This window comes from Leopardus geoffroyi, chromosome A2 (genome assembly GCF_018350155.1).
Source record: "Leopardus geoffroyi isolate Oge1 chromosome A2, O.geoffroyi_Oge1_pat1.0, whole genome shotgun sequence".
Taxonomy (NCBI): domain Eukaryota; kingdom Metazoa; phylum Chordata; class Mammalia; order Carnivora; family Felidae; genus Leopardus; species Leopardus geoffroyi.
Genome location: NC_059331.1, coordinates 21,110,949 through 21,136,201, shown reverse-complemented (window position 1 = coordinate 21,136,201; position 25,253 = coordinate 21,110,949). Strand labels below are relative to the sequence as shown.

The 25,253-nt window shown below is 60.8% G+C and overlaps 1 protein-coding gene across 7 annotated transcripts in view; it reads right to left on the bottom strand.

The window, feature by feature from the left end:
• The window catches only part of STAB1 (stabilin 1), a 26,769-nt gene extending 1,516 nt beyond the window's left edge, over positions 1 to 25,253 (bottom strand). For 4 of the 7 annotated variants that reach the window (XM_045493070.1, XM_045493066.1, XM_045493072.1 and 1 more), the window contains exons 1-62: positions 25,073 to 25,252; positions 20,998 to 21,134; positions 20,537 to 20,652; positions 20,216 to 20,301; positions 20,077 to 20,146; positions 19,624 to 19,719; positions 19,168 to 19,278; positions 18,497 to 18,693; positions 18,118 to 18,248; positions 17,810 to 17,937; positions 17,429 to 17,517; positions 17,093 to 17,230; positions 16,810 to 16,953; positions 16,568 to 16,630; positions 16,173 to 16,286; positions 16,035 to 16,088; positions 15,713 to 15,793; positions 15,136 to 15,294; positions 14,707 to 14,769; positions 14,379 to 14,474; positions 14,103 to 14,189; positions 13,502 to 13,613; positions 12,860 to 13,046; positions 12,656 to 12,749; positions 12,399 to 12,557; positions 11,019 to 11,114; positions 10,310 to 10,405; positions 10,109 to 10,156; positions 9,800 to 9,930; positions 9,532 to 9,643; positions 9,063 to 9,140; positions 8,882 to 8,980; positions 8,651 to 8,749; positions 8,374 to 8,505; positions 8,097 to 8,225; positions 7,868 to 7,924; positions 7,407 to 7,490; positions 6,688 to 6,883; positions 6,493 to 6,588; positions 6,358 to 6,403; positions 6,180 to 6,256; positions 5,836 to 5,961; positions 5,580 to 5,653; positions 5,360 to 5,434; positions 4,989 to 5,111; positions 4,639 to 4,686; positions 4,347 to 4,424; positions 4,083 to 4,229; positions 3,590 to 3,730; positions 3,427 to 3,486; positions 2,860 to 3,036; positions 2,690 to 2,776; positions 2,431 to 2,580; positions 2,269 to 2,325; positions 1,991 to 2,192; positions 1,518 to 1,667; positions 1,322 to 1,426; positions 1,041 to 1,148; positions 768 to 961; positions 514 to 658; positions 301 to 434; positions 46 to 211 (exon numbers count right to left, since the gene is read on the bottom strand). In XM_045493070.1, the coding sequence (XP_045349026.1) occupies positions 46 to 211; positions 301 to 434; positions 514 to 658; positions 768 to 961; positions 1,041 to 1,148; positions 1,322 to 1,426; positions 1,518 to 1,667; positions 1,991 to 2,192; positions 2,269 to 2,325; positions 2,431 to 2,580; positions 2,690 to 2,776; positions 2,860 to 3,036; positions 3,427 to 3,486; positions 3,590 to 3,730; positions 4,083 to 4,229; positions 4,347 to 4,424; positions 4,639 to 4,686; positions 4,989 to 5,111; positions 5,360 to 5,434; positions 5,580 to 5,653; positions 5,836 to 5,961; positions 6,180 to 6,256; positions 6,358 to 6,403; positions 6,493 to 6,588; positions 6,688 to 6,883; positions 7,407 to 7,490; positions 7,868 to 7,924; positions 8,097 to 8,225; positions 8,374 to 8,505; positions 8,651 to 8,749; positions 8,882 to 8,980; positions 9,063 to 9,140; positions 9,532 to 9,643; positions 9,800 to 9,930; positions 10,109 to 10,156; positions 10,310 to 10,405; positions 11,019 to 11,114; positions 12,399 to 12,557; positions 12,656 to 12,749; positions 12,860 to 13,046; positions 13,502 to 13,613; positions 14,103 to 14,189; positions 14,379 to 14,474; positions 14,707 to 14,769; positions 15,136 to 15,294; positions 15,713 to 15,793; positions 16,035 to 16,088; positions 16,173 to 16,286; positions 16,568 to 16,630; positions 16,810 to 16,953; positions 17,093 to 17,230; positions 17,429 to 17,517; positions 17,810 to 17,937; positions 18,118 to 18,248; positions 18,497 to 18,693; positions 19,168 to 19,278; positions 19,624 to 19,719; positions 20,077 to 20,146; positions 20,216 to 20,301; positions 20,537 to 20,652; positions 20,998 to 21,134; positions 25,073 to 25,153 (6,916 nt within the window). In that variant the 5' untranslated portion in view covers positions 25,154 to 25,252. Of the gene's footprint in view, positions 1 to 45; positions 212 to 300; positions 435 to 513; positions 659 to 767; positions 962 to 1,040; positions 1,149 to 1,321; positions 1,427 to 1,517; positions 1,668 to 1,990; positions 2,193 to 2,268; positions 2,326 to 2,430; positions 2,581 to 2,689; positions 2,777 to 2,859; positions 3,037 to 3,426; positions 3,487 to 3,589; positions 3,731 to 4,082; positions 4,230 to 4,346; positions 4,425 to 4,638; positions 4,687 to 4,988; positions 5,112 to 5,359; positions 5,435 to 5,579; positions 5,654 to 5,835; positions 5,962 to 6,179; positions 6,257 to 6,357; positions 6,404 to 6,492; positions 6,589 to 6,687; positions 6,884 to 7,406; positions 7,491 to 7,867; positions 7,925 to 8,096; positions 8,226 to 8,373; positions 8,506 to 8,650; positions 8,750 to 8,881; positions 8,981 to 9,062; positions 9,141 to 9,531; positions 9,644 to 9,799; positions 9,931 to 10,108; positions 10,157 to 10,309; positions 10,406 to 11,018; positions 11,115 to 12,398; positions 12,558 to 12,655; positions 12,750 to 12,859; positions 13,047 to 13,501; positions 13,614 to 14,102; positions 14,190 to 14,378; positions 14,475 to 14,706; positions 14,770 to 15,135; positions 15,295 to 15,712; positions 15,794 to 16,034; positions 16,089 to 16,172; positions 16,287 to 16,567; positions 16,631 to 16,809; positions 16,954 to 17,092; positions 17,231 to 17,428; positions 17,518 to 17,809; positions 17,938 to 18,117; positions 18,249 to 18,496; positions 18,694 to 19,167; positions 19,279 to 19,623; positions 19,720 to 20,076; positions 20,147 to 20,215; positions 20,302 to 20,536; positions 20,653 to 20,997; positions 21,135 to 25,072 lie in introns of all 7 variants that reach the window. The other 3 variants (XM_045493071.1, XM_045493067.1, XR_006715863.1) reach the window with 2 other exon arrangements.

Here is a 25,253-nt window from a genome sequence, read left to right as displayed (position 1 = left end):
GGGCCGAGCCGGGGCATGTGTTGGGGGGGGTAGGGGAGGCTGTACCTTGCTCGCGGTAGCAGTAGGTGTCCCAGCGCTCTGAGTGGTTCTTCCGGAGGCCCAGGCTGATGACGCCCACCTGCCCACCACCACAGTCTGCCGCAGGGAAGACGACCGGGTGGGCAGCCGAGCCGTTGGCCAGCCAGCCCACACGGCACAGGTGGAAGCCGAGCTGTAGAGGCAGAAGGGGATGCTGAGACCAAAGGCCCAGCTCGAGGGGGCCCCCACGGGCTTGGCTCCAGATTCCTAAGCCCCACACACCTTCTGGGCAGCAGAGAGCTGAGGGAGAGAAGCAAGAACAGCTCCCTGGGCCCCACACGCTGCCTCGGCCTCTGAGAAGTTCAGGCTGTAAGGGCCGCTGGGGGCCTGGAGGTGGAAGACACCAGCCTGTTTCTCTGCAGAGGGAGGGAGGCGTGATCAGCCCAGCAGCACCGAGGTAAAGCAGGGGCACCGGGAGCGGGCAGGGAAGCACACCCTGGAAGTGGAGGTCAGTGCACACAGCATCCACATGACAGGGTGGTGGCTGGCCCAGGCAGCGGTCCACGGGCGGCTCAGGCTCCTCCAGACACTGCAGTCCGTCACCCACGTAGCCAGCATGGCACACACAGCGCCTCGTGTTCTGGGGCGGGAGAGTGGGCGGGTGCTCTTCAGGGACTGGGGGGGGGGGGGGGGTGGGGGCTGCTCTGTGGAGCCTCCCCACCCTGCCGCTCAACTCCCCGGCTGCTCACCGGGCCCGTGTTCAAGCAGTCAGCGTGCTCGCTGCAGCCCCCACGGTGGCCGTCCGCACAGGGGTCGCGGGCCCGGCAGCTCCAGCCGTCGCCCTCGTAGGCGGGCAAGCAGGTGCAGGTGACCACTGTGCCTGCTTGGCTGCAGGTGGCATGCTCGCTGCAGCCGCCATGCCCATCCCGGCACAGGTCCGCCACTGCGGGCAGGGAGAGAGTGGCAGGCCCTGGTGGCAGGGGGGGAGGGGGCCTCCCACCTCACACCTGCCCACCACTCACCTGTGCACGAGCGGCCATCCCCTTCATAGCCCAGGCCGCACTCACAGCTGTTGCCCGCGCGGCACACGGCCTCGGGCGCACAGGGCGGGGCACACACAGGCTGCAGCTCTGTCCCCCAGGCATCCCCCGCATATCCAGGTTAGGAGCTGCCCTCCTGGGTGCCCCTGGACCCCCTCCCACCCACCCTCAGTGGCTCCACCTGAGTGTGTGGTCGGGGAACATGCCACTACACGCGAGCATATAAAAGCACTCAGGTGGACACAAACACAGACAGCACTCACTCAGCTGCACCTCACAGCTTGGCCCGGTCCAGCCCTCATCACAGAAGCAGGAGCCAGAGCCCCCAAGGCCCTCGTCACAGCGGCCATGGGAGGTGCAGCGGCAGGCTGGGGAGAGAGATCAGCAGGCTGATGGGGTTGGCGTGTGGGCCGTGGGGCTCAGAGGGCAGGGTCAGACAGGGTGGGGCAGGGAGCCCACCTTGGCACTGGGGCCCAAAGGCACCCGAGGCACAGAGTTCACACGCTGTCCCTGTAAACCTCGAATGGCACTGGCACTGCCCGCTGCCACTCATGCCGTCCATGCACACGCCGTGGCCACCACAGGGGCTGCTGGCGCCACCAGGGCAAGCTAGTGGAGAGGTGAGAAAAGTGAGGTGGGGCCAGGGCTCTCACTGGGACCCCCACCACAGGCAGCCCCAGCCCAGCCACACAGTCCGTCCTGTACCCGGGGCGGTCGAGCCTCCTCCGGAAGCCACAGTCCACCCAAGTCCCCTCACAGGTGAGAATCCCACAGATGCCCACCCAGCCTCTCAGAGCACTCTCTCCTGGCCAAATCCATTCACCACCCAGACCTGCCCTGGCCCCACCACCCCAACATGTTTTATCCCGAGCAGTGGCTGGAGCTGTGCCAGAAGAGCCAGCCAGCGACACTCACGACCTTGGGACACTCACCTCGGCACTCGCTGCCATAGTGACCAGGGCAGCAGCTGGGCTTCCAGGTGGTGGTGACACAGTTGCGGTGGCAGCCCCTGCCCAGGCCTTGGGGCTGACCCCAGAGGCTAGACCGGGCCCAAATGCTGCGCAATGCCAAGGAGTGCAGCGGAGGGGACGTCCAGAACTTTGAGTAGTACCGCCAGCAGGTCTCAGGACTGCCCTGGGCCAAGAGGAGTCAAACAGCCCTGGAGTGCCTGGGCCCTGCCTGAACCCCCACCCAGCTTCCAGGCCCTTACCTGCTCCCGTGAGCCCTCAGGACAAGGCGGTTCTAGCCCACAAATGCTACAGATCTTCTGTAAAGAACAGAGGCCAACACGGCAAGGTCAGATGGATGGACGAGACGGGTCCCTTGGCTAGGATCCCTTGCCCCTCCACCTCTGACCTATGGCCTCCCTCACCAGCCGCAGAGGTCGAGTCTCAAAGCGGTCACAGCGGGCACCAAGGCCAGGTGGCTCCAGCAGCTGGTCGATGCCATAGGCCAGGCCACCCTCAAAGGGAAGGTGCCGCTGCATGATGCGGGCATCCTCCTCACCCACGGTGAGCTCACCCTGCAGGCGGAGGAGGGAGAGTACACGGGGTCACAGGTGCACTGTGGCCCTCCAGTGCCAGAGCCCCTGCCTCCTGCTTCCGTCATCTGAGTCCTCTCCTCACACTCACCGGCCGGACACGGCTGCAGGAGAAGGAGATGGGGGTCCCATGCATGGTGCGGAGTGGGCCCAGGTTGGGCAGGTCAGATGCGAAGGCCTGAGCAGAAGGGGCTACGGTTGGAGCCAGGCAGGTAGGCTGGGTGGCAGGCAGTGGGGACCAAGGACTGGGGGTATACCCACCTCAATGTTGCGAATCACATGGCCCCGCAGAATGGCTGCCAGCTTGTCACGGTGGTCTTCATGGTACAGCCAGGCCTGGCGATCAGGTGGCAGGGCTTGCAGGGCAGAGTCTGTGGGCCACAGCATTGTGAGGGGCTTGTGGGCCACATCCTGAAGCAGGGGCAGGAGGCCAGCCACCTGGCAAGGAGAAGCAGAGGTGTGACAGTCAGAGACCGGTGGGCGGAGGTAGGGGGCTGGACCACAGAGGCCAGGAAGGGGCTCCAGGGACCCAGGGGGCCTTCCCACCAGCCACATTCTTGGCTGTAGCCAGATACACATGGACGTATGTGCAGGGATAAGCTTGCACACACCTGGACTACTTTCGGGTACGTGGACACACATAAGCATACCCTTGTGCTCACACTGGGAGGCTCACATACACAGACGGCCTGTACGCACACAAGGGACAGGCTTACACATGTAAGGGTGCAGACAGGTGAATATACACTTACACATTTGTCACACACACACACACACACACAGAGGCACAAATGCACACACTGACAGCCCTACCCATGGGAGCAGTACCTTCACGAGGCCGCTGAAGATCTTGTAACCAAAGCTCTCAGCAGCGGCGGTGATGTTTCTCTGTGGAAAGGCACCTGTGAGCCTTGAGGTCAGGCAGGGAGGGAGCATCTGAGGCCCCCAGCAACCTGCTCGGTAAGCCCCCAGGCCTGTGCCCAGGTCATACCCGCAGGATAGGGGCAACGTCAGGCTTCCAGTATAACACGTCCGGCGGCAGCAGGACTCGGTCGATGAAGTGCAGCACGCCATTCACAGCCTCGTGGTCACTGCTCACCACACGGGCGAAGTCATTGAGATAGATGCTGCCCTGGGGGTGGGGCCCAGGACTGAATGAAGCCGATTGGTGGGGTACTCATGTTGTGGGTGGGGCCTGAGGTGGGGCGGAACCTGCGTTGGGTGGGTCTTGGGGCAGAAGGTGGACACGGTCAAGGCAGCAGGCAGCCAGGTGTGGCCGGTGGGAGTGGGGGTGGAGCCAGGCTCGGAAGGCCCGGGCCTGGGGGGCAGGCCTTTGGTAGTGGGCACGGTCTGGAGCTGGTCTCCCCGTCACTAAGGCCTGCCCAGGCCCAGGGAGGTGAGGTCTTAACTGAGTGGGGTCAGAGCACAGGGGTCAGGGGCAGGGTCTCTGGGTCGTTTAGGGTGGGGGCGGGGCCCGGACCCACCTCCCTCTCGTGGATGCGCAGCGTGTGCCCTGAGAGCGTGGTGACGTAGCCCTCGTCCAGCAGCTCCTGGCTCCTCAGCTGCCGGCAGCCGACCACGTGGTAGCGGAACACAAGCTGGCGGTGGGCGCGAATCGGGGCCAGCTCATCCTGGAGTGGGGGTCCGGGAGGGTAGAGGGAGGCCCCTGATTGCTGCCTCTGCCCACGCCCCAGAATACCCACCCCTTCCTTCCCAGCCTCGCTGCGGGTTGGGGAGGGCTGCATTACCTGCGACAGGTTGCTCATTAGATCTGCGCGAGGCACAAAGACTGTGAAAGGCCCATCGCCCTTGAGCTCCTTGTATTCCTGCGGGGAGGGGGAAACAGCTTGAGTGCAGGAGGGGTAACTTTTGACCAACTCAGGGCTTCCATGGATCCTCCTGGAAAGACTTGGACTCTGAGAGACCAGAACAGCCAACCCCCTGACCAAATGAGAACCTGAAGGCCCAGAGACCGGTGGGACTGGCAGATCAGAGAGACCCAGGCCAGACTGAGGAATTGGAAGCCAGTTGGTCACTCACCAGGAGGTGGAGGCTGAAGAATGAGGCATGCCTGTCCCGAAGGAGCTCCTGGGGGGGGCGAGGATCAGCTCAGATTTTGGGTGGCCCCCATTCAGGGCCTGGTGCCTGTCCCAGCACCTGCAGCCCAAGGTCTGGCCAAGGCAGAGATGAGGAAAGGAAAGCCGGGGGTCTGAGCTAGGGTTAGGATTAGTTTCATGGATCATAGCTGGGTCAGGCCCAGGTAGAGTCAGGGGTCAGGGTCACGGTTAAGGCCAGGATCAGGATCAAACCTGGGGTCTTAATATCATGGGTGAGGCCCATGGGGAGGCATAGCCAAGGTTGGGTCAGGGGTCTAACTTGGGCATCATTACCAGGCCAACTCGGGCACGGCAGGTGAAGCCATCACCCACGGTGTGGGCTGCGTCACAGGTACACGTCCTCTGGCCATCCCCTGTGCTTTTACACACAGCATAGGGGCTGCAGCCTCCATTACTCTGAGGCAGGGATAGGAGAGGGAGAGGCATCAGTGGCTCTCGGACTCCTCTGCCCCATCCCTGGGTAAGGGGCCACGAAGACCCCCGTCCAACCCCCAAAGCTCGGTTTGCTACTGATCAGTCAGACTGGAGCTTGTGGGAGGGCGGCTTACCCTTCGGAGGCCCTTGGGACCCTGATGGGGGCAAGGAAGGCTGGTTCCTGCCTCAGTCCCCTTCCCCTATGAAATGAGGTGGGGCTGGGCCCTGACCTGGGAGCAAGGGTCCAGGAGTTCACAGGTCCGGATGCCATCCCCACTGTAACCCTCACGGCAGCTGCAGGAGACCTGTCCCAAACCCTAATCAGTGCGGCTGCTGGGCCCCAAGAGCAGGCCAGCACCCTTGACAGAAGGAGCACCCCGCCTGGTCTGAGGGGGGCCCCACCCTACGAGGGAATGGCACAGTCCCAGTGTCCACCTCTGTTGTGCTGACCTGCTGGGGGCCTGTAGGGATACATTCAGCATGCATGTGGCAGCCCCCGTGGTGGATGAGACAGCTGTTAACTTCTGGGGGAAGAGACGCGGGGATGAGAGGAGGCCCTAGGCGGCCCCTCATCTATGCGATCAGGTACTCACCCCCATGCTCTCAGGGCCCCCCGTGGGCCCCTCAGCCTCTCCTAGTGTGACTCACGACACTGAAGCCAGACCCCTGGCCCCACGTACACCCAGGGTAGGGACCCCAGCCTCACCCTGGCACAGCTCCCCATCTCCTGTGTAGCCATCCTGGCAGGTGCACGTCCGCTGCCCAGGCGCCACCTTGGTACAGTTGGCGTGAGGGGAACAGCCCCCGTGGTCACGGGCACAAGGGTCCACCTCTAGGGGCAGATGATCCCAAAGAGTTGTGAGGAGCTGGCACAGGGACAGAGTGGGGACAAGGGAAGAGGACGTGGGAGAAAGGAAGAGGTCAGAGGGAAGGGCAGGCCCTGAGATGGGACCGGGATCGAATAAATTCAGAGGGACTGGAGAGGGCTCTGCAGGGAAAGCCACTGCAAATTTCAGGGTGGGGGCCCGGAGCATCCGTGTGTGACTGGACCTGAACAGTGGACGCCATCGCCTGAGTAGCCCGCAGCACAGACACAGGCCGGGGCTGTAGCCGAGTCCTGTACGCAGCTGGGAGGGGTGGCAAGAGCTCAGCCTATGCCTGCCTGGCCCTTCCCTGCCCCCAGCACCCCTACCCACTTGCCCACCTGCCCCAGGCTGAGCTCACTCACTTGGCATTGGGATCGCACTTCTTTGGGCATTGAGGGCCGCTGATCTCTGGAGGGGTGAGAAGATGGTTCTGGTCATTTGGACCCAGGAACCACCTCCCCAGGAGTCACCCACCTCTCCCTCTTGAGGCCACTCACTCTGGTCACAGCGGGGGCCCTGCCAGCCCGCATGACAGACACAGCTTCCATCCCCTTGGAGCCCCTCCTGGCACAGCCCATGGGCACAGTCGCAGACTGGGAGCAGAACAAGGGGGGACAGGAGTTACCCAGTGCTCCCGTCCTGACCCTGCTGGTCCATCCCCGTGCCTACCGTCCTCCACCGTCTCCAGTCACCTCCGGCACAGGTGGGCCCATAGCGGCCCAGCTCGCACGTCTCACAGGCTGTTCCATGGAAGCCCTCGTGGCAGTGGCACTCTCCGCTGCCCAGGAGCCGGTCCTGGCACTGCCCGTGGCCCGAGCACACACCACCCAGTCCCCCGGGGCACGGCTCACACAGCGTGCCGAAGAAGCCAGGGCAGCAGTCAGGTACCTGCAGGGAGGGGGCAGGGAGAGGCCCGGCACAGGCCAGATGTAGGGGGAGGGAAGTGGGGGGCGGGGGAATGTTGGAGGGGTGGGGCGGGGACAGGCCACAAAGCCATAAAATGAAGCAAGTTGGAACCAGGGAGATGGCGGCTGCCTTCTACCACCCTCCCCGTGGCAGGGGCGAGGGAACAGAGCCTCAGGCAGGCGACAGCTGTGCCGGGTCTCACAGTGAGAGACAGAGCTGGGCCCAGCAGCTGCCCCTGGGGCCTGGTTGACAGTGTCTGGGCTGAGCCCCTCTCCCTTCTCCCCATCCCTACTTCCTGGGGTGTGGCCATGGGGACCAACACTGGTCCCACTGACCTCAGACCTCTCCCCCTTACCCTCCCTCTGGGCCCTTGCCCCTCTGGCCTCAACCCTAGTCCAAGCCCAGCCTCTGCCTTTGAAATCTAGGCCAGGTTTCTCCCCTGGGCCTGCACTCCCACTTCCCCCTTTCTGGTTAGACTTGGGGGTGGGGGTGCCGCAAGGCAAACCTGGATCTTCTTGGCACAAGTGTAAGAACAGCCCCGGGAGAATGAGTAGCCAGATCGGTAGACACAGCTCTTCCTGGGAGTGTTCTGGAAACAGGGGCAGGCAAGGAGGGCTCAGCCCTTCGCTTGAGTAGGGGCAGACAGTGAATGGGGAGACAGACAATCAGGACAGACAGATATCAGTGGGTAAGACAGATGAGCAGGACAGCAGAAAATTAGGGAGGGATCAAGACAGGTAGACCTGATGAGGAGATGGCAGGCGGGACCCAGGCCTCGGGCTGCAAGTGAGTGGGGCCTCCTCCTGGCAGACCTGGGCCTGGGCCTCCTGGCCTCTACCAGGGAGGTCAAGCAGCCCTTGCTGTTCCATTCCCCAGGCTTGGGTGAGCCGACTGGGCCCTGCGGGCTCAGACACCTTGGGAGCAGAGAGCAGGCGGAGCTCAGAGCTGTGCTGGGCCCATCCTCACCTCCAGCTGGAAGCCCTGAGTGCAGCGGAATTTCCGGGTGCAGTTTATGCATTTCTCCTGCGGGGAGGGAGGGCAGAGCTTTCAGGTGGTCCTGGGACGGGGGGCCCCCCCAACTCACCTTCCTTCCTGTCCCACCCCTGACCAACTGCCCTGCCCTGCCAGCCAGGCCAGCCAGCACCTCCCAGCTCTGAACCCCCAGCTATCCTCCCCACCGGCCTCGGCCTCTCACCCGCAGGGACTCGGCATGGCTATGCAGGCAGCGGCTTGAGCCCACAGTCAGGACCCCCGACAGGCCAAACAACGAGCGGCCAGGGGCCTCCAGCACAGGGCCTTCCAGCGGCATGTGGTTCACCTCAGGCTGAGGAGGACAGTAGGAGGCTGAGTCCACCCCCCACACTTACCACCCTCACCTTGGGGCTACAGGCGTGGGGGGAGGGGGGCGGTCTCCAGGACGGGTGTTCTCTGGAGCAGAGCTTGCAGGCTCCCAGCCCCTGACCCCCGCAGACCTGGCCGCTATGGTTGTAGAAGACGAGCCAGTGGGCAGGGCCCAGGAGAGAGTTGCGGTGTCCCCCTTTCTGCAGGGATTCTGTGGAGAGGGCTTCCCCCAGGATCACGTGATGTCGCACTGTGTCTGCATCCTGGCAGAGAAGAAGCTCAGGGACTCCGGGGACCACCGAGTGCCCAGGACAGTATGTTCCACCTGCCCTGTCCCTTTGTCATAGGATGGGAAGCTCCCCCAGGTTTTCACCCTCCCCTTCAGTGGCCCTATCCCAGTGACCTCACCAGGATGCTGCTGTTTCCCTGGGCCTCCAGAGAACGGTTTGTGGGCACGAAAATGGTGTAGGCCGTGGCTGCCTCGATCTGGGGCACCAGCCTGTGGTGCTGGGGGCAGGAGGCCAGGGTCACCAATGGGCATAATCCCCCTCAGTCCCAACCCCGGGGCCAACCACCTCCCTCCAGGCCCAGGGGAGGGCGCCCCGACCAGGCACTCCCCCTCTCTCCTCTGTTCCTTACCTGCAGCAGCTCCCGGAAGAGGTGGAAGGCAGGCACTGAGTCTAGCTGCTGCAGCAACCCCTGCCCGTGCAGTGTGTCCCCTCTCGGAGGCAGTAAGACCTGACATGGAGCATAGGGGCTGGTCAGTATGTCAGTGACCCTCAGCTTAGGATGTTCCCTGTGCACACCCCTCTGGCCATACCTGGCTGAGGACATGTAGGACACCATTGGTGGCAAGGAGGTCAGCCACATCCACGCTGGCATTCTGCACCCAGACCCTCTGGAAAACAGCAAGCAGGGCTCAGCCACAGGGAGTCACAGGTAGACACTTAAGAGCGGGTACAGCACCAACAGAGACTCTGCTGGGCACACAGGCAGCTACCGGTGGCCCCCAGCCTGGCCCAGACACCCAGAGAACCTACCAGATGGGTACACAGACCCACACGAGGACCCATGCACAAAAGGGACAGGTATGCACATGCAGAGAAAGACAAACAGACGGCCCCTGGCAGGGCAGTCACTGCTGGTCCCAAGACACTGTCCTGAGTATGCCCTCTGCCGGCCCTGTGGAGGTCGAGGGGACCTCAATCTCATCACTGGGGACCCCCTTCTGGGAAGTCCCCCACCATGTTCTGCACGACCCCCTCTCCTGCCCAGAGTTCACCACGTACCCCACTGATGTTGTGAATCTCCCAGCGTGTGGTGGGGCTCAGGGTGGCCACATCCTGCCCAGCCAGCCGGGCCAGCTCCTCCTCAGAGAGGGCACCCTGGAGAAAATGGGCCCTGTGGGGCACAGAACCAGGTTAGTGTAACCTACCCTGGGACTAGGCTCCACCCCAACAGGTGGACATAGGTCGTCAGAATGAGAACCTCTGGGGAGGGGCGGGATCTCACACAGAAGTCCCTTTCCCAACCCAGCTCCCTGCCTTGGCTGCCCACCTGACCAGGTGCGGTAGCATCCTTGGCTGCAGCCAGAAGGCCTGGTCCTCGGGGCTCAGCCTACGGATGGCAGACTCAGAGGGCACCAGGGCTGTGACTCGGCTGTCGGTAGGAAGAGTGATGCCAGCACTCTGTGCGCGTGGTGACAGGGGGGCAGGGGGAGTAATGAAGGCAGCCACCTGAGATTGCTTGCTCCCAGCCTGCAGGCCTGCCCCCACCTCCAGCTCTTGGAGATATTATGTGGCACCTCTGCATCCAGGGAGGCCTCCTGGATTTGAGCCCCAACCCCAGTATTCTGCCCTGTCCTACCTTGATCCACTGGTAGAAGACAGAGAAGTGGGCATTTGCCTCCAGCTCCTAAGGGAAGGGAAAAAGCTGAAGTCATCAGTCTAGGGACAAACCCAAGCCCCCTCCTCACCAGGACCCTGAGCACTGCCTCTTCCCACCTGAGGTGTGTGAAGGGACCCCCCCCCCCCACCGCCGCCCTGCCAAACACAGGGACCCACTCACCCGGAAGATGTCTCCGTAGCAGTTGAAGCCATCACCCCCATAGCCAGAGGGGCATGTGCAGACCCGCTGACCTCCCCCCACTGCTTGGCAGGTGGCCTGAATGGCAGGTGGGGCAAAGAGACAGGGCCCTCCGTTCAGTACTCAGATGGCAAGCTGGACAGCACCTCATCTCTCTGTTCACCCTTATCATCTATCTTCCTGCTGCCTGCCTGTCTTGCTACCCAGCCCCACCATCTGTCTGTCCATCCAGCCAATCTGCATTCATGTTGCTCCTTTGGTATGCCTGGCCCTAGGTCTCCAAGGTCACTGAGCACTTGACATGAGTTACCCCACTTCATCATGACAGATGAGTTGGGAAAGCCCAGGGTTGAGGGAGCACCCAGGAGGAGACACCTGAACTGAGAGCAGGAGGAGCTAGCTGGGAGGCCTTCCAGAATACATGGGCAGAGGTGCAGTGGTGTTAGAGCAGAATGAAGTCGGGACAGACAGCAATGGGCTCAAAAAGGCCACAAGAGCATAGAAGAGGGTAGGGGGCAAGGGAGGAGACGGGAGGCAGGGCAGGGGTTGGGGCCTTAAGAACAAGTGAAAGCTCTATACTGTGGACAAAGGGGTGACATGGTTTGGATTTGTGGCTTGGATTCCAATCCTGGCCATAGACAGGGACAACCAGAGAGCTTCCCCCAGGCTCCGAGCCCTCTCGCCCCCTCACCAGGTCATGGCAGCCACCGTTGCCTGCCCGGCAGGGGTCAATAGGACTGCACACATAGCCATCCCCTGCGAATCCCAGCTTGCAGGTGCACCGGCTCTGGAGAGGTTAGAAGCAGAGGGCCTTATCTCACCAGGGGCACGCCCCTCTCCTCCTCCACTCCCCAGCTGTCCATGGGCCTTATGTCCTGGGGAGCCTTGTTCAGACACATGGAGCTTCTCCAGATCAGGATTCTGAGGCCCTGTGGGGAGGCTGGCTCTCCAGATGAGCCAACAGAAGTGATGGCATCGGCAGGGAAGCATCCATGGGGACTTGGCACCCCTCTGCCCGCAGGCCTGGGAGAGGTCAGCAACGTGTGGTGAGCAGGCAGGTGTTGGCAAGGCTGGCCCCAGGGCTGGCAGCACAGACCCACCTCTGACCCTGCCACCCTGCTCTGATCCTTCCCACTGAATGCCTGTGTCTTGGGCTTGTCCCCACTGCAGCTGAGTGGTGACACTCCCCAGATCTCAGTTGCCCTCCTCTGCAAGTTGGGGGAATCTCAACCTGCTTATTCTGGTCCTCGGTTCAGGACTTTAACATTGTGTAGCTTCTTGTGGAGTGGAGAGTGCCAGCCCTCATAGCCAGCTGGGTGCTCGCCATGGACACCCCACAGGCGGGTGGCCCCAACCATCATGAGAAAGGTCCCTGCACACACTGACCCAGAGCCAGCCAGGCCTGGTCTCCCGATCGGCATACTAGACACTCGAGTGCCACCTAGTCCTCAGGTTCACGGGTCTGATGTGCCTCACAAGGAAAGCTCCAGATGCTCAGACCCTGTGGCTGGGGTCTGAGGCTGCAAAACTCCACAGCTGGATTTCCAGGAGTCTAAACATTTGGGGATGCCACTTTCCTTGGGCAGGAGTCTCCCCCTGCTTTGCTCAGCTTTGAATTCCTAAGTCTAGAACAGGGACTAGCATGTAACACACTCCTGGTGCCATGTGGGAAACCAGTGAGTGAATGAGTGAACTCATGGTCAGAAGACAGTGGCCCTGAGGCCAGAAAGAGCAGAGGACTCGTGGGCTCAGTTACGAGAGTCCTCATCCCCGAGGGATGGGAGCCGCGGCCTTCTGATTTGGGGAATAGGCAGCCTTGGACTGGTGCTAGAATGCGCCTTCCTTTAAAACTGTCATGGCCTTCATGTTGTCTCCAGGACACGTTTGCTGCTTCTAGACTACACAACTCAACATTCCAGACCTGCATTCTTACTTGTGTCTGAGATTTGAGACCCTCAGCTGGAGTTCTTGGGAGTGGATGCCCATGGAGCCAGATGGGGTGGGGTGAGAGACCCCCCAGAATGAAGACCCCTCACCCCACTCTGCTGCCTCTAGGCTTGCTGTGCCTCACCTGTCCAGGTCCCACGTAGCTGCAGAGGGCGTCGGCGTGACAACCACCTCTCACATCCAGCTCACACTCGTCGATGGCCACACAGACACGGCCGTCCCCACTCCAGCCTTTGTGGCATGTGCAGTGGTGGTTGCCCAGGGCCCCAGGGACACACTCAGCCTGTGAGAGCCACGATGAAATGACTCAGCTCTGCAGGATGGTGGGCTGACCCTCCCACCCCTGGGTCAGGGCTTCAGGAGAGAGACAGTGAGACTGACATTTTCTGAGCAGCCACCACGGTCTGGGTGGGAGCAGGGGTTGCTGGGTGTACAGGAGAAGCCATCACCCTCGAAGCCATCGAGACAGACACACCTGCGGCCAGTGAACAAGAGGCCTCCAGTGAGCCTCTGGAAGAGCTCAGAGGCCGAATGAACTGACATGCATGGTCATGGACAAGGCAGAGGGGAAACGTGAGTCCTCACCTGGTAACGCCTCCCTGGCTAACACAGCGGGCGTGCAGGTGGCAGCTCTGGGCCCGTTCCGTGGGCCCACAGTTCACAGAGGACTCATTGCAGAAGTGGCCGCTGAAGCCTGGGGCACACGTGCCACGCTGGCACACACCCCCACTGCCTGGACGGTTGTCACAGAGACCGTGGACGCAGCCACAGTCTGCAGGGAGGAGATGGGATCAGGAAAGCTAAGACAGGGGCAGAGCTGGCCGGGAGCCAGGATGAAGCCACGGGAGCACTGGGGACAGGGAATGGGGCAGCCGGCATAGATTTGACTTCAGGGTCACAAAATCAGAGGCCATCCCAGACTCAGTGGACAGGCAGAAGAAATGCAAGCAGGGCCATTCATTGCTTTCAGTCACCCCATTCTAGCTTCCCTGCCCCCAACAGCACCATCAGAAAGTTCTTTTGTGTGTCTGACTTAAATCTCACATGCCTTAGATTGAACCACAGCTGTCATCCTGGCGTGGGTGAAGGTGTCCCCAAATCCTCCCCTCCTCCCTCTGGCCTTCACTCTTCCTCCTGGGGCTCTATTCCCCTTCTTGAGAGTCCCCAACCCTCTTTCCAAGCAGAGCCTTTTTTCCCTGGCAGGCAGCCTGGGTCAGGACCACCCACCTTCCTGGCACTGGTCTCCATGCTTGTTTGGGTTAGAGCAGATGTGGCAGGCGATGCCTTTGTAGTCTGGGAAGCAGAGGCAGGCCCCGTTGCCCCGGACCCCGTCACTGCACTGGGGGTGGACAGGAAGAGGGACCAGTTATGGGGTGGGGGCTGTCCTTGCCCTCCCCCACACCCTCTTCCTCCATGGGGTGGCTCTGAGCTTCTGCTCCCCGCGGAAGACCTCACCCTGGAAGAGACCAAGCCACCGATGCTGCCAAAGAACTGGGACCCTAAAAGACACCCGGCCCTGGAGGCTTCAGGGGGGACCTCTGCGCAACCTAGAAACACACAACCCCTAGGGTGTCTTCCCTGCCCTCGATGCTACCAAGTGGCAAAACAGAACACACAAGAAAAGCACTGACAAATAGGTTTCATGAAAACAGGTGCCCAAGTCCATCTACTTAATTATTTCTAATTAAAATACTAAAAACAATATGGTCCAACTCCCTCTGCCTAAATGTTGGAAACCTGAGACCACAGAGCGGCAGGCTTGACTCAGACACACAGGGTATCACTGGCCAACTCCCACCCCTCACCCCAGGGCAGTGGGGGGACTCACGGTGCCTTTGCCATAGCAGGGGTTGGAGAAGCCCCCAGGACACTGTATACAGTCAGGCCCAAAAAACCCTTTGCAGCAGCCAGGTTTCTGTAAGAGACAAAAGCGTGTCTGAGGGTCCATCTGGGGCCACTGCTGCTCTCTGGTCCCATCTCTAGAACAAGGGGGTGCAAGAAGCCCCTCTGGGATGCAACACAGCTCTCTGAGGAAGGCAGCCTGCTCTGCCCCGGAGGGGAGGCTCCAGCTCACCAGCAGTGAGCACCCCACACCCAGGCTCACCAGGATAGTCTGGTTGCAGTAGTGAGCGCAGCCTTTCTTCAGGACGTTGAGCCCAGTAGGGTCATGGGTGTAGACACACTCCTTGGGGAAGATGTCCTGGGGTGGGCCGTGCAAAGCTGATCAGCAGGCATGGGGCCTGAGCCGGCCCCTTTTGCCAGGCAGCTCTGATCCAGGGACCACTCAGCACTCTGGGTCCAGCATTCCCACCCTCAGTGGGGCTGAGAGGGACTGAGCCTCCAGGTCCAGCCTCACAGGGCCTTCTCCCCACCCTGACCCATGACGGAAGTCTCACTGGGCAGCCCTAAGGGCCCAGCCAAGGGACACTCACCAGCTTCATGCTGTTGGGGGGGCACATGCTGGTGTTCAGGGCTTGGCAGTCCACACAGGAGCCCTGTGTAGGGAAGGGCCGACAGGAGGAGGGGGGTGGCGGGCAGAGTGGTTAGTCATGGTTTATTTATACAGAAGACCCTAAGTAAGCGTCACGGAGCCAAGCCCCGCGGTATGAGAGAGTCCACTGTCGGAGGGCCAGGGCAGAAGGAAGAGCTTAGCGTGGGAGTGTGAGAACTGTGGCAGAGGGCTGGGACAAAGGGCCAGAAGATGCAGGAGTGATCTTGAAGGAACCATCAACAGCACTGCTGAGACCTGGCGGTGGGGGAGGCAGGCACCTCTGTGGGGTGTGTGCCCAGGCCCCAGCCCTAAAGCCACTGGAGGAGAACAGGGAGCCCAGGAAGGCTGGGACTGTGCGGCACATGCTCACCGCCACGATCTTGTACTGCTCCTCGTCGCAGTGCTTAGGCAGGATGGGCAGGATGGTCGGGGGCAGCAGGACACCCTCCAGCATGTGGATCACGCCATTGGCAGCCAGCACGTCCACTCTCCGTAGTGGCACCCCCTCGGGTCCCAGCAGGATGCGGCCCTGTGGTGGAGCCCAGTGTGTGGCCTGTCTGGCCTGGCAGACCCCTGGGCCCTTGCCTCCTTCATCCCCACAGCCCAGCCTGCCGGCCCTCTCCTCTCCCCTCTCCCTGGCTCTCCAGAGCCTCCTGCTCTGGCAAAGCTGCTCCAGCCTCTGTGTCCTGAGCCCTGTAGTGCCTGCTCATGTGGTTTCCAGCCTCTGTGCCCCAAGTCACACAGCCCCCCCCCTTGTGCGCACCCTCCACGTCTTTGGAGCCCCCCCTGGTCTGTTGGGCCCCAGGAAAGGGATTTGATCTGTGCCTGCCTCCCACATAGTCCCACCAGGGCCTGCACTCCATGGGGCTCAGAGACCACATAACCAGCCAGTCATCACCAGCTCCTCCATCAGTCCATTTGTTCCAGATTTTGTTTGTGGAGCTCACCTCCTCAGAGATATTCACAGCCAGGACCTGGTTTGCCATGGTGAGGACCCGACCCTTGGAGATGAGCTTCTCAATGGTCAGCTGAGGTGGAGGAGAGTGTGGCCTTAGGCTGGGCATTAGCCACACTGTAAAGCCCCAAACAGTCCTGCCCAGGTGACTCACAGCCACCACCTTGGTCCCCAGACTCTCTTCTGTGCTTATAGAGTCCAAACAGATGGGGAGAGGAAAAGGGACTCCCGGGGAGGCCAAGACCTACAGACAAGCATCCAAAAGCCCAGCAGCAGGTACAAGCTGGTCACCCTTCCAGAGAAGAGCCTCTCACCTGCCCATGGCTGTAGATGTGGTACTTCACCAGCTCCTGTAGTTTGGACAGACCCTGGCAAGGGAGAGAGGGCTTGGTAGGGGAGGGTAGAGGCCCAGGTACCCTGTCTCCCCAGCCCCTTCTCCCCACCAAGCTTACTGCTGTGAAGAGGTAGATCAGACGGCCATCACGCAACATGTCCACAGCCTCGTTGCTTGGGACAAACACTGTGAATGGCCCAGGCCCATCCAGGATGGAGGGTAGCCCACAGTTCTGTGACAGCGAGAAGGAGGCTCAGCGAGGCTCGGCCTCTACCTCTGAGGCCTGCCTGGGCCCCACCACCCTCAGCCTGCAGGGAACGCCCACGAGGAGTAAGTGGGAGACAATGGCATTGGGTCCATGCTAACACAGGACCTCAGGATGGTGATGGGCAGGTTACAGGGTGGGGACATGGGCAAAGACCCATACTACTCCAGATCCCCAGATCCCTCTGGGGTAACGAGGGGTCCCGAGCCAAAAGATCAGATGGGCTAGGACCATTCCCCCAAACTCACCTCCAGGATGGTTTCAAACCGGCTGAAGGCCTCAGTAGAGGCAAGGATCTGGCCGATGGTTCTCTGTAGCAAGGGACAAGCATGAGAGCCCCAGAGAAAAGGGTGAGGCTGCGTCAGCCTCAGAGGGGAAGGAGTTCTGTTCCACTCCTGCCCAGAACTGCCCCTGCCCACTCTCTGAACTCTGTGGGAGTCAGAGGTCACCCAGTGGCACGAGATGGAGAAAGGGGAGGGCACTGGCTTACCTTGGGGTCCTCAGGGAGCTCTGGTGGGGGCTGCCACTGCAGAGCAGTGACCAAGTGGAAGACACCGTTGGCTGCCGGGTAGTTGGCCTTTTGGATGGTGAATGTTTGCTGGGGGTGCTCTTTGTACTTGTATGTGTACTTCTGCTGAGACGTGAGACGTCTGGCTCATACGGCACAGGCCAGCCTCCCGTCCCAAGGCTCCGTTCCACCTCCACACCATTGCTCAGGCAGCATCCCCCAACTGTGACACCTCCGGTCCCCAAGCTGGGATTGCTCTCCTTACCATGAAGTGGTTGAAAGTGACGGTGAGCTCCTGCCCATCCAGTGTCCACCACCTGCGTGTCTGCTGGGTCCCCAATTCCTCCAGGATGTGCTGTCCCGCTATGATGTGCTGTTTGCAGAGCTGCCGGGCAACGGATGCCTGTGGGCACAGGGGGACGAGGGTGCCGAATGGGCCCGTGGCGGTCGTCATGCCATGCTGCCCAAGCAATGGAGAGGACAAGGGGCGTCCCAGGCCTCGGATCCCCAGAGCGTGGCCTCTCTTGGGGCCCTCAAGCCTGGGGCAGGTCCAGGGAGGAGGCAAGGGCTGGCAGCCAGCTCCTCAAGGGGAAGGGCTCACGTTCATGGTCCTGGAGAAGACAGACGAGAGGGACGGTACCAGCACGGTAAATGGGCCCGATGTGGTGAGGATCTCGCGGCAGCCCTGGTCTGGGAGCCGGGAGAGGATGTATTAGAATAGATCTGGGAAAACCTCAGGCATCAGTCCTATGTTTTGGAGAGTTGGGTGGGGGGCACTGGGCCTAGGTCTAGGGTAGATGAGAGGCAGCAGGATTTGGGGGACTAGCTCCCACCTCCAATCACACACCCCACCCCGGCCCACTCTACTTCCATAGCTCTTGGGCAGAGAGACAGGGCATCCTTGCCGAGTCCGCCCCTCCCTCCCTCCTAAGAATGTGAGTATGAGGGACAAGGTCACAGGCAGGCGGTAGGGGTCACACACCCAACATGGCCAGGGTGACTCTCAGCCGCAGGAATACCACACCCAGTTGGCTGGCCTTCTGTATCTCATGGAGCAGGTGTCCATAGCAGGCACGCCCATCCCCTACCTCGCCCTCCTTGCACACACAGCTAGGGACATGGGTAGAATGGGTCAGGGCAGGGGTATGGCCAGTCCCCACCTCCTGGCCCTCATGCATCTCTCCCCTCAGGGCCTTTGAACTGAGGGTACACATGTGTGCACACTTGCCCCTGCCCAGCCCACCCTCTCTGCTCTGCCCCCGGTGCCCACCCCGAAGCCCTCGTGCCTACCTGGTCTTCCCATCGGAGGTCACCTGACAGGTGGCTGACCGGTCGCAGGAATGAGGGAAACAGTAGGCAAAGCAGCCGGCAGAGGCATTGTGATTGATGCTGACCAAGCCTGGCTTACACTGGCAGGAGGCCTGGGCCACCAGGCAGGGGGAGGAGGGTGACATCACATCTGTGAGAACCACTGGCATCTGCTGTACCCACAAAGCTATGCTCGGCCCGTGCACCCACCAGCTGAGAAGAGGGCTGTCATCTTCTTCCCATTTTACAAAGGGGGCAACTGAGGCTCCCAAGAGGCCCGTGAGGGCCAAGAGGCCTAGGGTCCAGTAGCCAATAGGGGTGGGTGGACCATGGGACAGGCCCGAGCCAGGGCCCGGCTCACCTTGCCTGATCTCAGGTACAGACACACGGTGGAGTTGATGGGGCAGCCACCATGGTTGATGGTGCACGGGTCATGGGGCAGACACACCGTCCCGTCACCGTGGTAGTCCTTGGGGCAGCGACACTGTGCCTGCCCCGTGGGGCTCACTGAGCACTGGGCCAGTGGGGAACAGGGCGATGGCTGGCAGGGATTAGGGGCTGCCAGGGCAGAGAGAGAGAGAGCCCAAGTGAGCTGAGCACCCAGGAGCCTCATCACGTCTGCAGGAATGGCCCAAAGATGAGGTGAGCAAGTTGATCTAGAACTTGGAGACAGGGCCTCTCTCAGTGGCAGGCTGTACTTGCTGTAAATGGCCAGATTGTACTTGCTGGTTTAAAAGGGGGCGCCTGGGTGGCTCAGTCGGTTAAGTGTCCAACTCTTGATTTTGGCTCAGGTCATGATCTCACAGCTGTGAGATTGAGCCCCCAGTCCAGCTCTGTGCTGCCTGTGCAGAACCTGCTTGGGATTCTCTCTCTCCCCCTCTCTCTGCCCCTCCCCGGCTTGTGTGCACTTGCTCTCTCTCTTTCTTTCCAAATAAATAAATAAGCTTAAAAAATTTTTTTTGTTTAAAGGATGTCTTCCCAGCCCCTGGTCATTCTGAACTTGGGCCTCCGGCATCTAGGTCGCTGACTTACCTCTACATTCTCTGCCCTGCTGGGTGTGGCCCGGGAGGCAGCTGCAGGCAGGGGCCTCTGCAGAGCACTGGGAGTTCTGGGGACAATTCAGGGCCTGGCAGACTGGCAGCTCTGAGTGAAGAGGGGGGAGTATTGTGGTGACTCAGAGCTCCAGGTTGGGGAGGAAGGAAGATAGGAACGAAGATGTTCTGCCCAGTTTGCTGTGTAACTCTGGCCAGGGCCTTACCCTCTCTTGGCCTCTGGGCAGTATAGGTCTCAGATGGCGTTCCCTCCCCCAGACCACTGTGTCTCTTTCCTACTTTGAAAGAAATTAGGCTTTGGGCAGAAGTCCTGCTGAGGCTCAGGCCCCATCCCTCACCTACTGGCCTCTCTTGCTCTGGTCACTGAGCAAGGGCTCAGCACTTGCTCAGTGAGCAAGAGGCTGCCATTCCATCCTATCCCAGCATCCCTGCCCACCTTGGTCACAGCGGGGTCCGGTGTATCCAGCAAAACACAGGCAGCTTCCATCTCCAAGTGGCCCATGGCTGCACACGCCATGCACGCAGCTGCACACTGGGAGGGACACACAGGGACACACGGGGACATTGAGTCCCTACCCTCTGCATTTCTAGAACTCAGTTTCAGCTGGCACCAGCCCAAGAATACAGGGCTGTAGTAGGACCACAGGGGAGATGGGAGCCCAAGGGAGGCTCCTGGCCTAGCCTAGGGGCCCAGGGGGTGGCTTCCTGGTGAAGGCCTCTGGGAACAGTACGGGGCTGGAGGTATGAGCTGGCAAAGCTCATGTCCTTGGAGGTGAAGTGTCAGGCTGAGGGACTGGGAGGGAGCCTGCTGGGGGGCGGGTACATGGACTAGGTCTCCACAGTTCCCCAGGTGGGCAGTGGCCCTGCCCCCTGCCCCGCCAGCACTCACCTGACTGACAGTTGGGCCCAAATCGGCTGGGGTCTTGGCACTCCTGGCAGGAGGAGCCACTGAAGTTTTCCTGGCAGAGATTTGCAGCAAGTCAGTGCAGCCCTCCACTGCCCCCACCCCAGCCCTACCAGGCCCTTACCTGGCACACACAGGTCCCGTTCCCGTCTATGCCATCAAGGCAGGTCCCACGGCCATTACACGGAGTCTCAGCACCTCCAGGACACTCTGTGAACCACCCCCCCCCCCCCACCGGAACTCAGCTGTGCCCCTAGGAACTCACAATTCACCCCTGACCCCAGCAGCTCTGGGCAGCCCCGGCCCCTCCCCCAGGCAGCCAAGCTATGCTGGTGCTCACTCAGTGTCCATTTACTGAACGAGTGGAAGGTGATGCAGGCAGAAGCTACAGATGGGGGCACCCAGGGCTGGAGTATGAGGAGCAGGGCTGGGCCCCCACCAATACCATAACACTGGGATCCCCAGTAGCCGGGGCAACAGGCCTTCTCTACCACGTCCTTCCAGCACTCCATGCTGCAGCCGCTCATAGACATCAAAGAGTCCCCCAGCTGCACCTCGTAGCTGGGCACAAAGGTGGGCAGGGTGACAGGAGGGACTCCCACTCTGCAGCCCCCAGCCTGGCCTCCCCACACTGGGTTCCAGTGCTCTGGCTCTGCCTCCTCTCTGTCTGCCTGGTCCGGAGCTGAGCACAGGGCTGGCAAGTAGTAGGTGCTCAATAAATACCAGCTGCCCCCACCTCCTCCCTACTCCCTATCTCTGCCCCACTGGAAGGGCAACAGACATGTGAATAAGTGAGTCCCTGCCCTCACCACCCAAGCCTGCCAGGCTCTCCCTCGTCCCCCCAGCCCTCCCCCACCCTACAGGATGCTCCTGGAAGTGGACAAGGATGGAGGTGGGGATCCACACCGGCAGTCCTGTGAGATCTTCTCTGGTAACTCCCGAAGCCAGCCTGGGGGGCACATCCGCCTCTTAATGGCGGGGCACATGGTGCAGGGTATGCGCATGACAAACTTGGTCTTCACATCGCAGCGTCTGGACCGCACCTGGGCAACAAGTGGAATTTGGGGCGAGGCGGCCTGGACCCTGTACCCTGTCCTGGTTCTGCTCTGACTGAGGCAAGGCCTAGCACTTCTCTCCAGGCCTTGGTTTCCCACCTGTTCCAGTGAGGACAGGGGAAGCTGTGAGAGATGGGGAAACCTGCCTGTCACAGGTCCTCCCTGCCACGGTATGTTCCTATACCACAGCCACGGACTTCTGCCCACGGCCACAAACATATGCCCAGAAGCCTCAGAGTCTATACCTCCTGACGTGATGAGAACCCAGCCATTTTGTTAGACCTTAGTTCATTCAGATGACAAAACTGAACCCTGGGCCCCAAACCACCCAGAGACTGGGTCTGTCAGGGACCAGAACCTGAATTCTCAACCTAGTGTCCATTATCACCTCTCACTTAAGAGTAAACACTAAATGCCACAGCAGACACTGCTTGGGAGAGCACAGCGATTCAATTCCCAGGCCCAGGCAGAACCCCTTTGGTCATCACTTTGCCCTGAGCATGTCTCCACTGTGCTGCTAAATGACCCTCTCAGCAAGCCCAAGGGCCTGCTCAGCTGCCCCAGGGGCAGAGACCCAACAGCCAGCCCCAGACCCAAGAGGTAGGCCTGTGTGAGCAGACGTGCCCAGGGAGTCTGCATGGGTTCCCTAAGTCCTGACCCCAGGCCTGGCACCTGGCCCCTGGCCCCACACAAGAACGCGGACCCAGAGGTCCACGACTTATCATCGGGTGGGCAATGCTGGCGCGAGGGAGCTGTGAGGACCCAGGCGGCTTCCCAGGGGTGGTGACTCAATTGAGTTGGGGCTGAAAGATGGGTAAGAGTTGGCCAGGGTAGTGCCCCTGGTAGAGGGGACAGGAGAGGCAAAAGCCAGGAAGTGGAAAGGAGCAGGTGACAAAGTGTGACAAGGCAGAGAGCGGCCAAGGAGAGAGGCCAGTGGCCAGGCCAACTGGTTTGTTTTAAATGGACCTCTGGCCAAGGTGGGGGAGGGGGTGGGGGGAAGAAAAGAGACCATCCCCTGAGGGTGCCGGATGCTGAGAAAGCCCAGCCCTGTGGTCCCACTCACTGGCCTGCCACAGCCCCTGCCAGTCCACTGTCCCTGGGGCCACCGTCATGGCAACAAAGTCCCAAGAACAGTGCCATGCCCTGGAGAGATGGAAGTTTAAGTCTACATTGTAAGTGGGAGAAAGGGCCATAGGAGAGTGTGTGTTGGTGGAAGAGAGGATTTGGGGTTCCAGGGCCCAGACTAGAGAATCTAAGATATTCTAATCTAAAAAATGCTGAACATGCTGCGGTGCAAAGGGAGTGAGCCCAGAACATCTCTTTCCTAGAAGGTTACACGTGTGAGGCCTCTCAAGGCAAGAGGAGAGAAGAAACAGCAGCATGACACTTCTGAGAGGATCCGAGGGCCGCTCTCTGCTGCTGTGATCTGGCCCTTTCCGCTCATGCCTCTGCGGTCTGCAAAGAAGGAAGTTGCTGAGAGTGGCCTTAGGCCCAGCCATGGGGCTGAGTGTTGTGGTCTCATTCCCCACCCTGGGGCTCAGCCTTTGCTGAGCCAGGGAATGTCTAGGAAGTTGGGTAACTCCAAGCCTGGGCAGCTGCTGGCTCAGGGCAAAGGCACCCTTGAGGGCCACCTGGCCAGCCGGGCCCAGTTGCCATTGTGGCCACCACTGGCCCGGGGACTGGCTCTCAGAGAAATGGAAGCGTTTAGGGGAGGGAGACAGCACGCTTTCTTGGCTCTTGGCAGGACGGTGGGATGTGGAGTGTGGAGGTGAGCACAGGAGGAAGGTGTCCCAAGGGGGACACACTCACTCTCAGGCTGCTGCATTGGGAAATGTGTGAAATGGTGAGGGGTGGATAAGTCAGTGGCTGAATCATACTTCCCGTGGGGAGTGTACCAGATGTGGGCACCGGGCCCCTCTGCCCTACAGCCTGGAAGGGGCACCAGCCTCCCCAGTGCACAGCGTCACCGCTGGTCCCTCTGGGTCACAGCCCAGCACTGAATCAGATTCTCTTCTTTCCCGGGCACCTCAGAACCGCCTGAGCCAGGCCCTGGGTGCTGCCCCCTCCCTGCTCCGATCCAGAACTGATTTTGCAACATCTGCTTCCCACAGAGACAGATGTTGCTGGGGAAGTTGAGGAGACATGAGGTGTAAAGCCTGTTGCCAGTGGGAGAAATTCCCCCAAGATGGGGCCTGGGGCCCAGAACCCAAACTGCCTCAGAGGGGCAGCCCCCTCCAAACCCCCAACTGCTTTCTCTGCCCTAGATCAGGGCTCTTCTCCCTCCAACCCCCAGCTTGAGACTACAGGCTCCACCAGCACCAGCACAGAGGAGACACTAAGCAAAAGGCGTTTTGAATGGACAAGGGCTAACACTCCCCCTCTTCCAGGAAGCCTTCCTTGCCTCTACTGCCTGAATCTGCCTGTGTTTGAGTCCTGCTTCTGCCTCTCACTGGCTGTGTGACCCACAGGTCATCCTTACCCCCTGGAGCCTCAGTTTCCTAATATTTAGAGAGGGCCTCACACTATAGGGATTGCCAGGAGGGTCGGGTGACTGAGGATGCAAGAGAAGGCCGGTATTGCCACCTCCCTGTTCATAGGAGCCCTGGGGACCATCAGACCTGGCCCAGGCTGGCTAAGCCCCAGCCCCAGGATACCGACTCAGAGGTGGTCAGAGCATAGGTCTTTGACAGGGAAAAATTCCCAGCGTGAGGCCCCTCATCGACCCCTGTCCCCAGAACATGGGGAGGTGGCAAGGCCTATGAAATGCCCTTGTATTTCACTTGTGAGAAAAATGGAGGAGGGAGGGAACGGGAACCCACCTGCAGGGCTCAGTGCAGCCTAGAATCCTGGGCTCTTCCAACCATCGGTCACCCCTGCAGCCTCCAACCTGCCCATCCCCAGCTCCCATCTGGCCCTGCCTGGCAGTGGAATCCTGGACAAGTCCTTCCTCTCTGGAACCCAGCCTGCCCACTAATAATAATGGGGACAGCAGCAGCTGTCCCAAGAATTAAATGAACTTGGCCTCATGGTGGAGGGAACCCTCAACTGTAGGCAGGCCCCAGCCAGGCAAGTCTATCTCCACATTCAGGGTGGGAGGCTCTTCCGGAAGCTCCAGTGAGGACAATGTCCCTGCTCCAGGGCTCAAGCAGACCTGCAGCCCGGCAGCCGGGAGGCAGCTGACACACGTGGGACCTAACAGCCACACACTGGGACCCCTTCTCTGGGGACTCACAGGCAGTGATTGGGAGTATGGCTCCAGAGTTGGACAGACCGGTCTCCATCATCCTTGAACTTAAGCTCCCTCAGGCAGAGAACAGGACCCACTGTCCAGGGGTCATGAAGATTCCAGAGGATAATGGCCAGGTGCACCCAGGGCTGTGCACTTGATAAAGGGCAGCTCTTAGGTTTGAGAGTATTCCTGTTGGCTGCTGCTTACCCAGAGGGAGTAGGGTTGAGTAGACCTCATTCTACCCCTGGGGCCAAATACAGGCACACATACATGTGTGTTCCACAACCCTCCAGGGTTGGGGGTGATTTTATCTCCAATCCCCAGGCCAGGGTCACAGAGAGACCAGGCCCCAGTCTGGACAGGGAGGGCATGAGGATGGGCCTGGCTCTGTACCCCCCAACTTCAGGCTGGGGAGCCCTGGGATGGCTGCCCACACCACATGGCTGGCAGGCTGGGTGCAGTTACAGGAGGGCAGGCCAACACACCCCTGCCACCCGAGGCAGCTAGACAGAGACCTCTCAGCCTGTGGAGCTGGGCACAACAGCCCAGCCCTCTGGTCTTGCTCGGAGTCAGACAAGTATCAGCTGCCCCATGTATCCCCCCAGACCTGTGCCCGATCTGTGCACACTTCCCTCCCTGCTCCCACCACTGGCCAGCGGGCCTGGATACCATGTCCCCCACACTGGCTCCTACTCACCTTCTGCCCCCTGGTGAAGCTGGAGCCTGCTAGGCAGAAGGCCAGGAGGCAGAGCAGGAGGAGGCCCCGGGGCCCTGCCATGGCTGGTGGCGGCTGGCAGGCACGCCGTCCAGGACAGTCAGGGCAGCCAGTGTGGGGAACGAGCTTTAGGAGGCAGGCACAGGACAGGCGGGTGGGACGG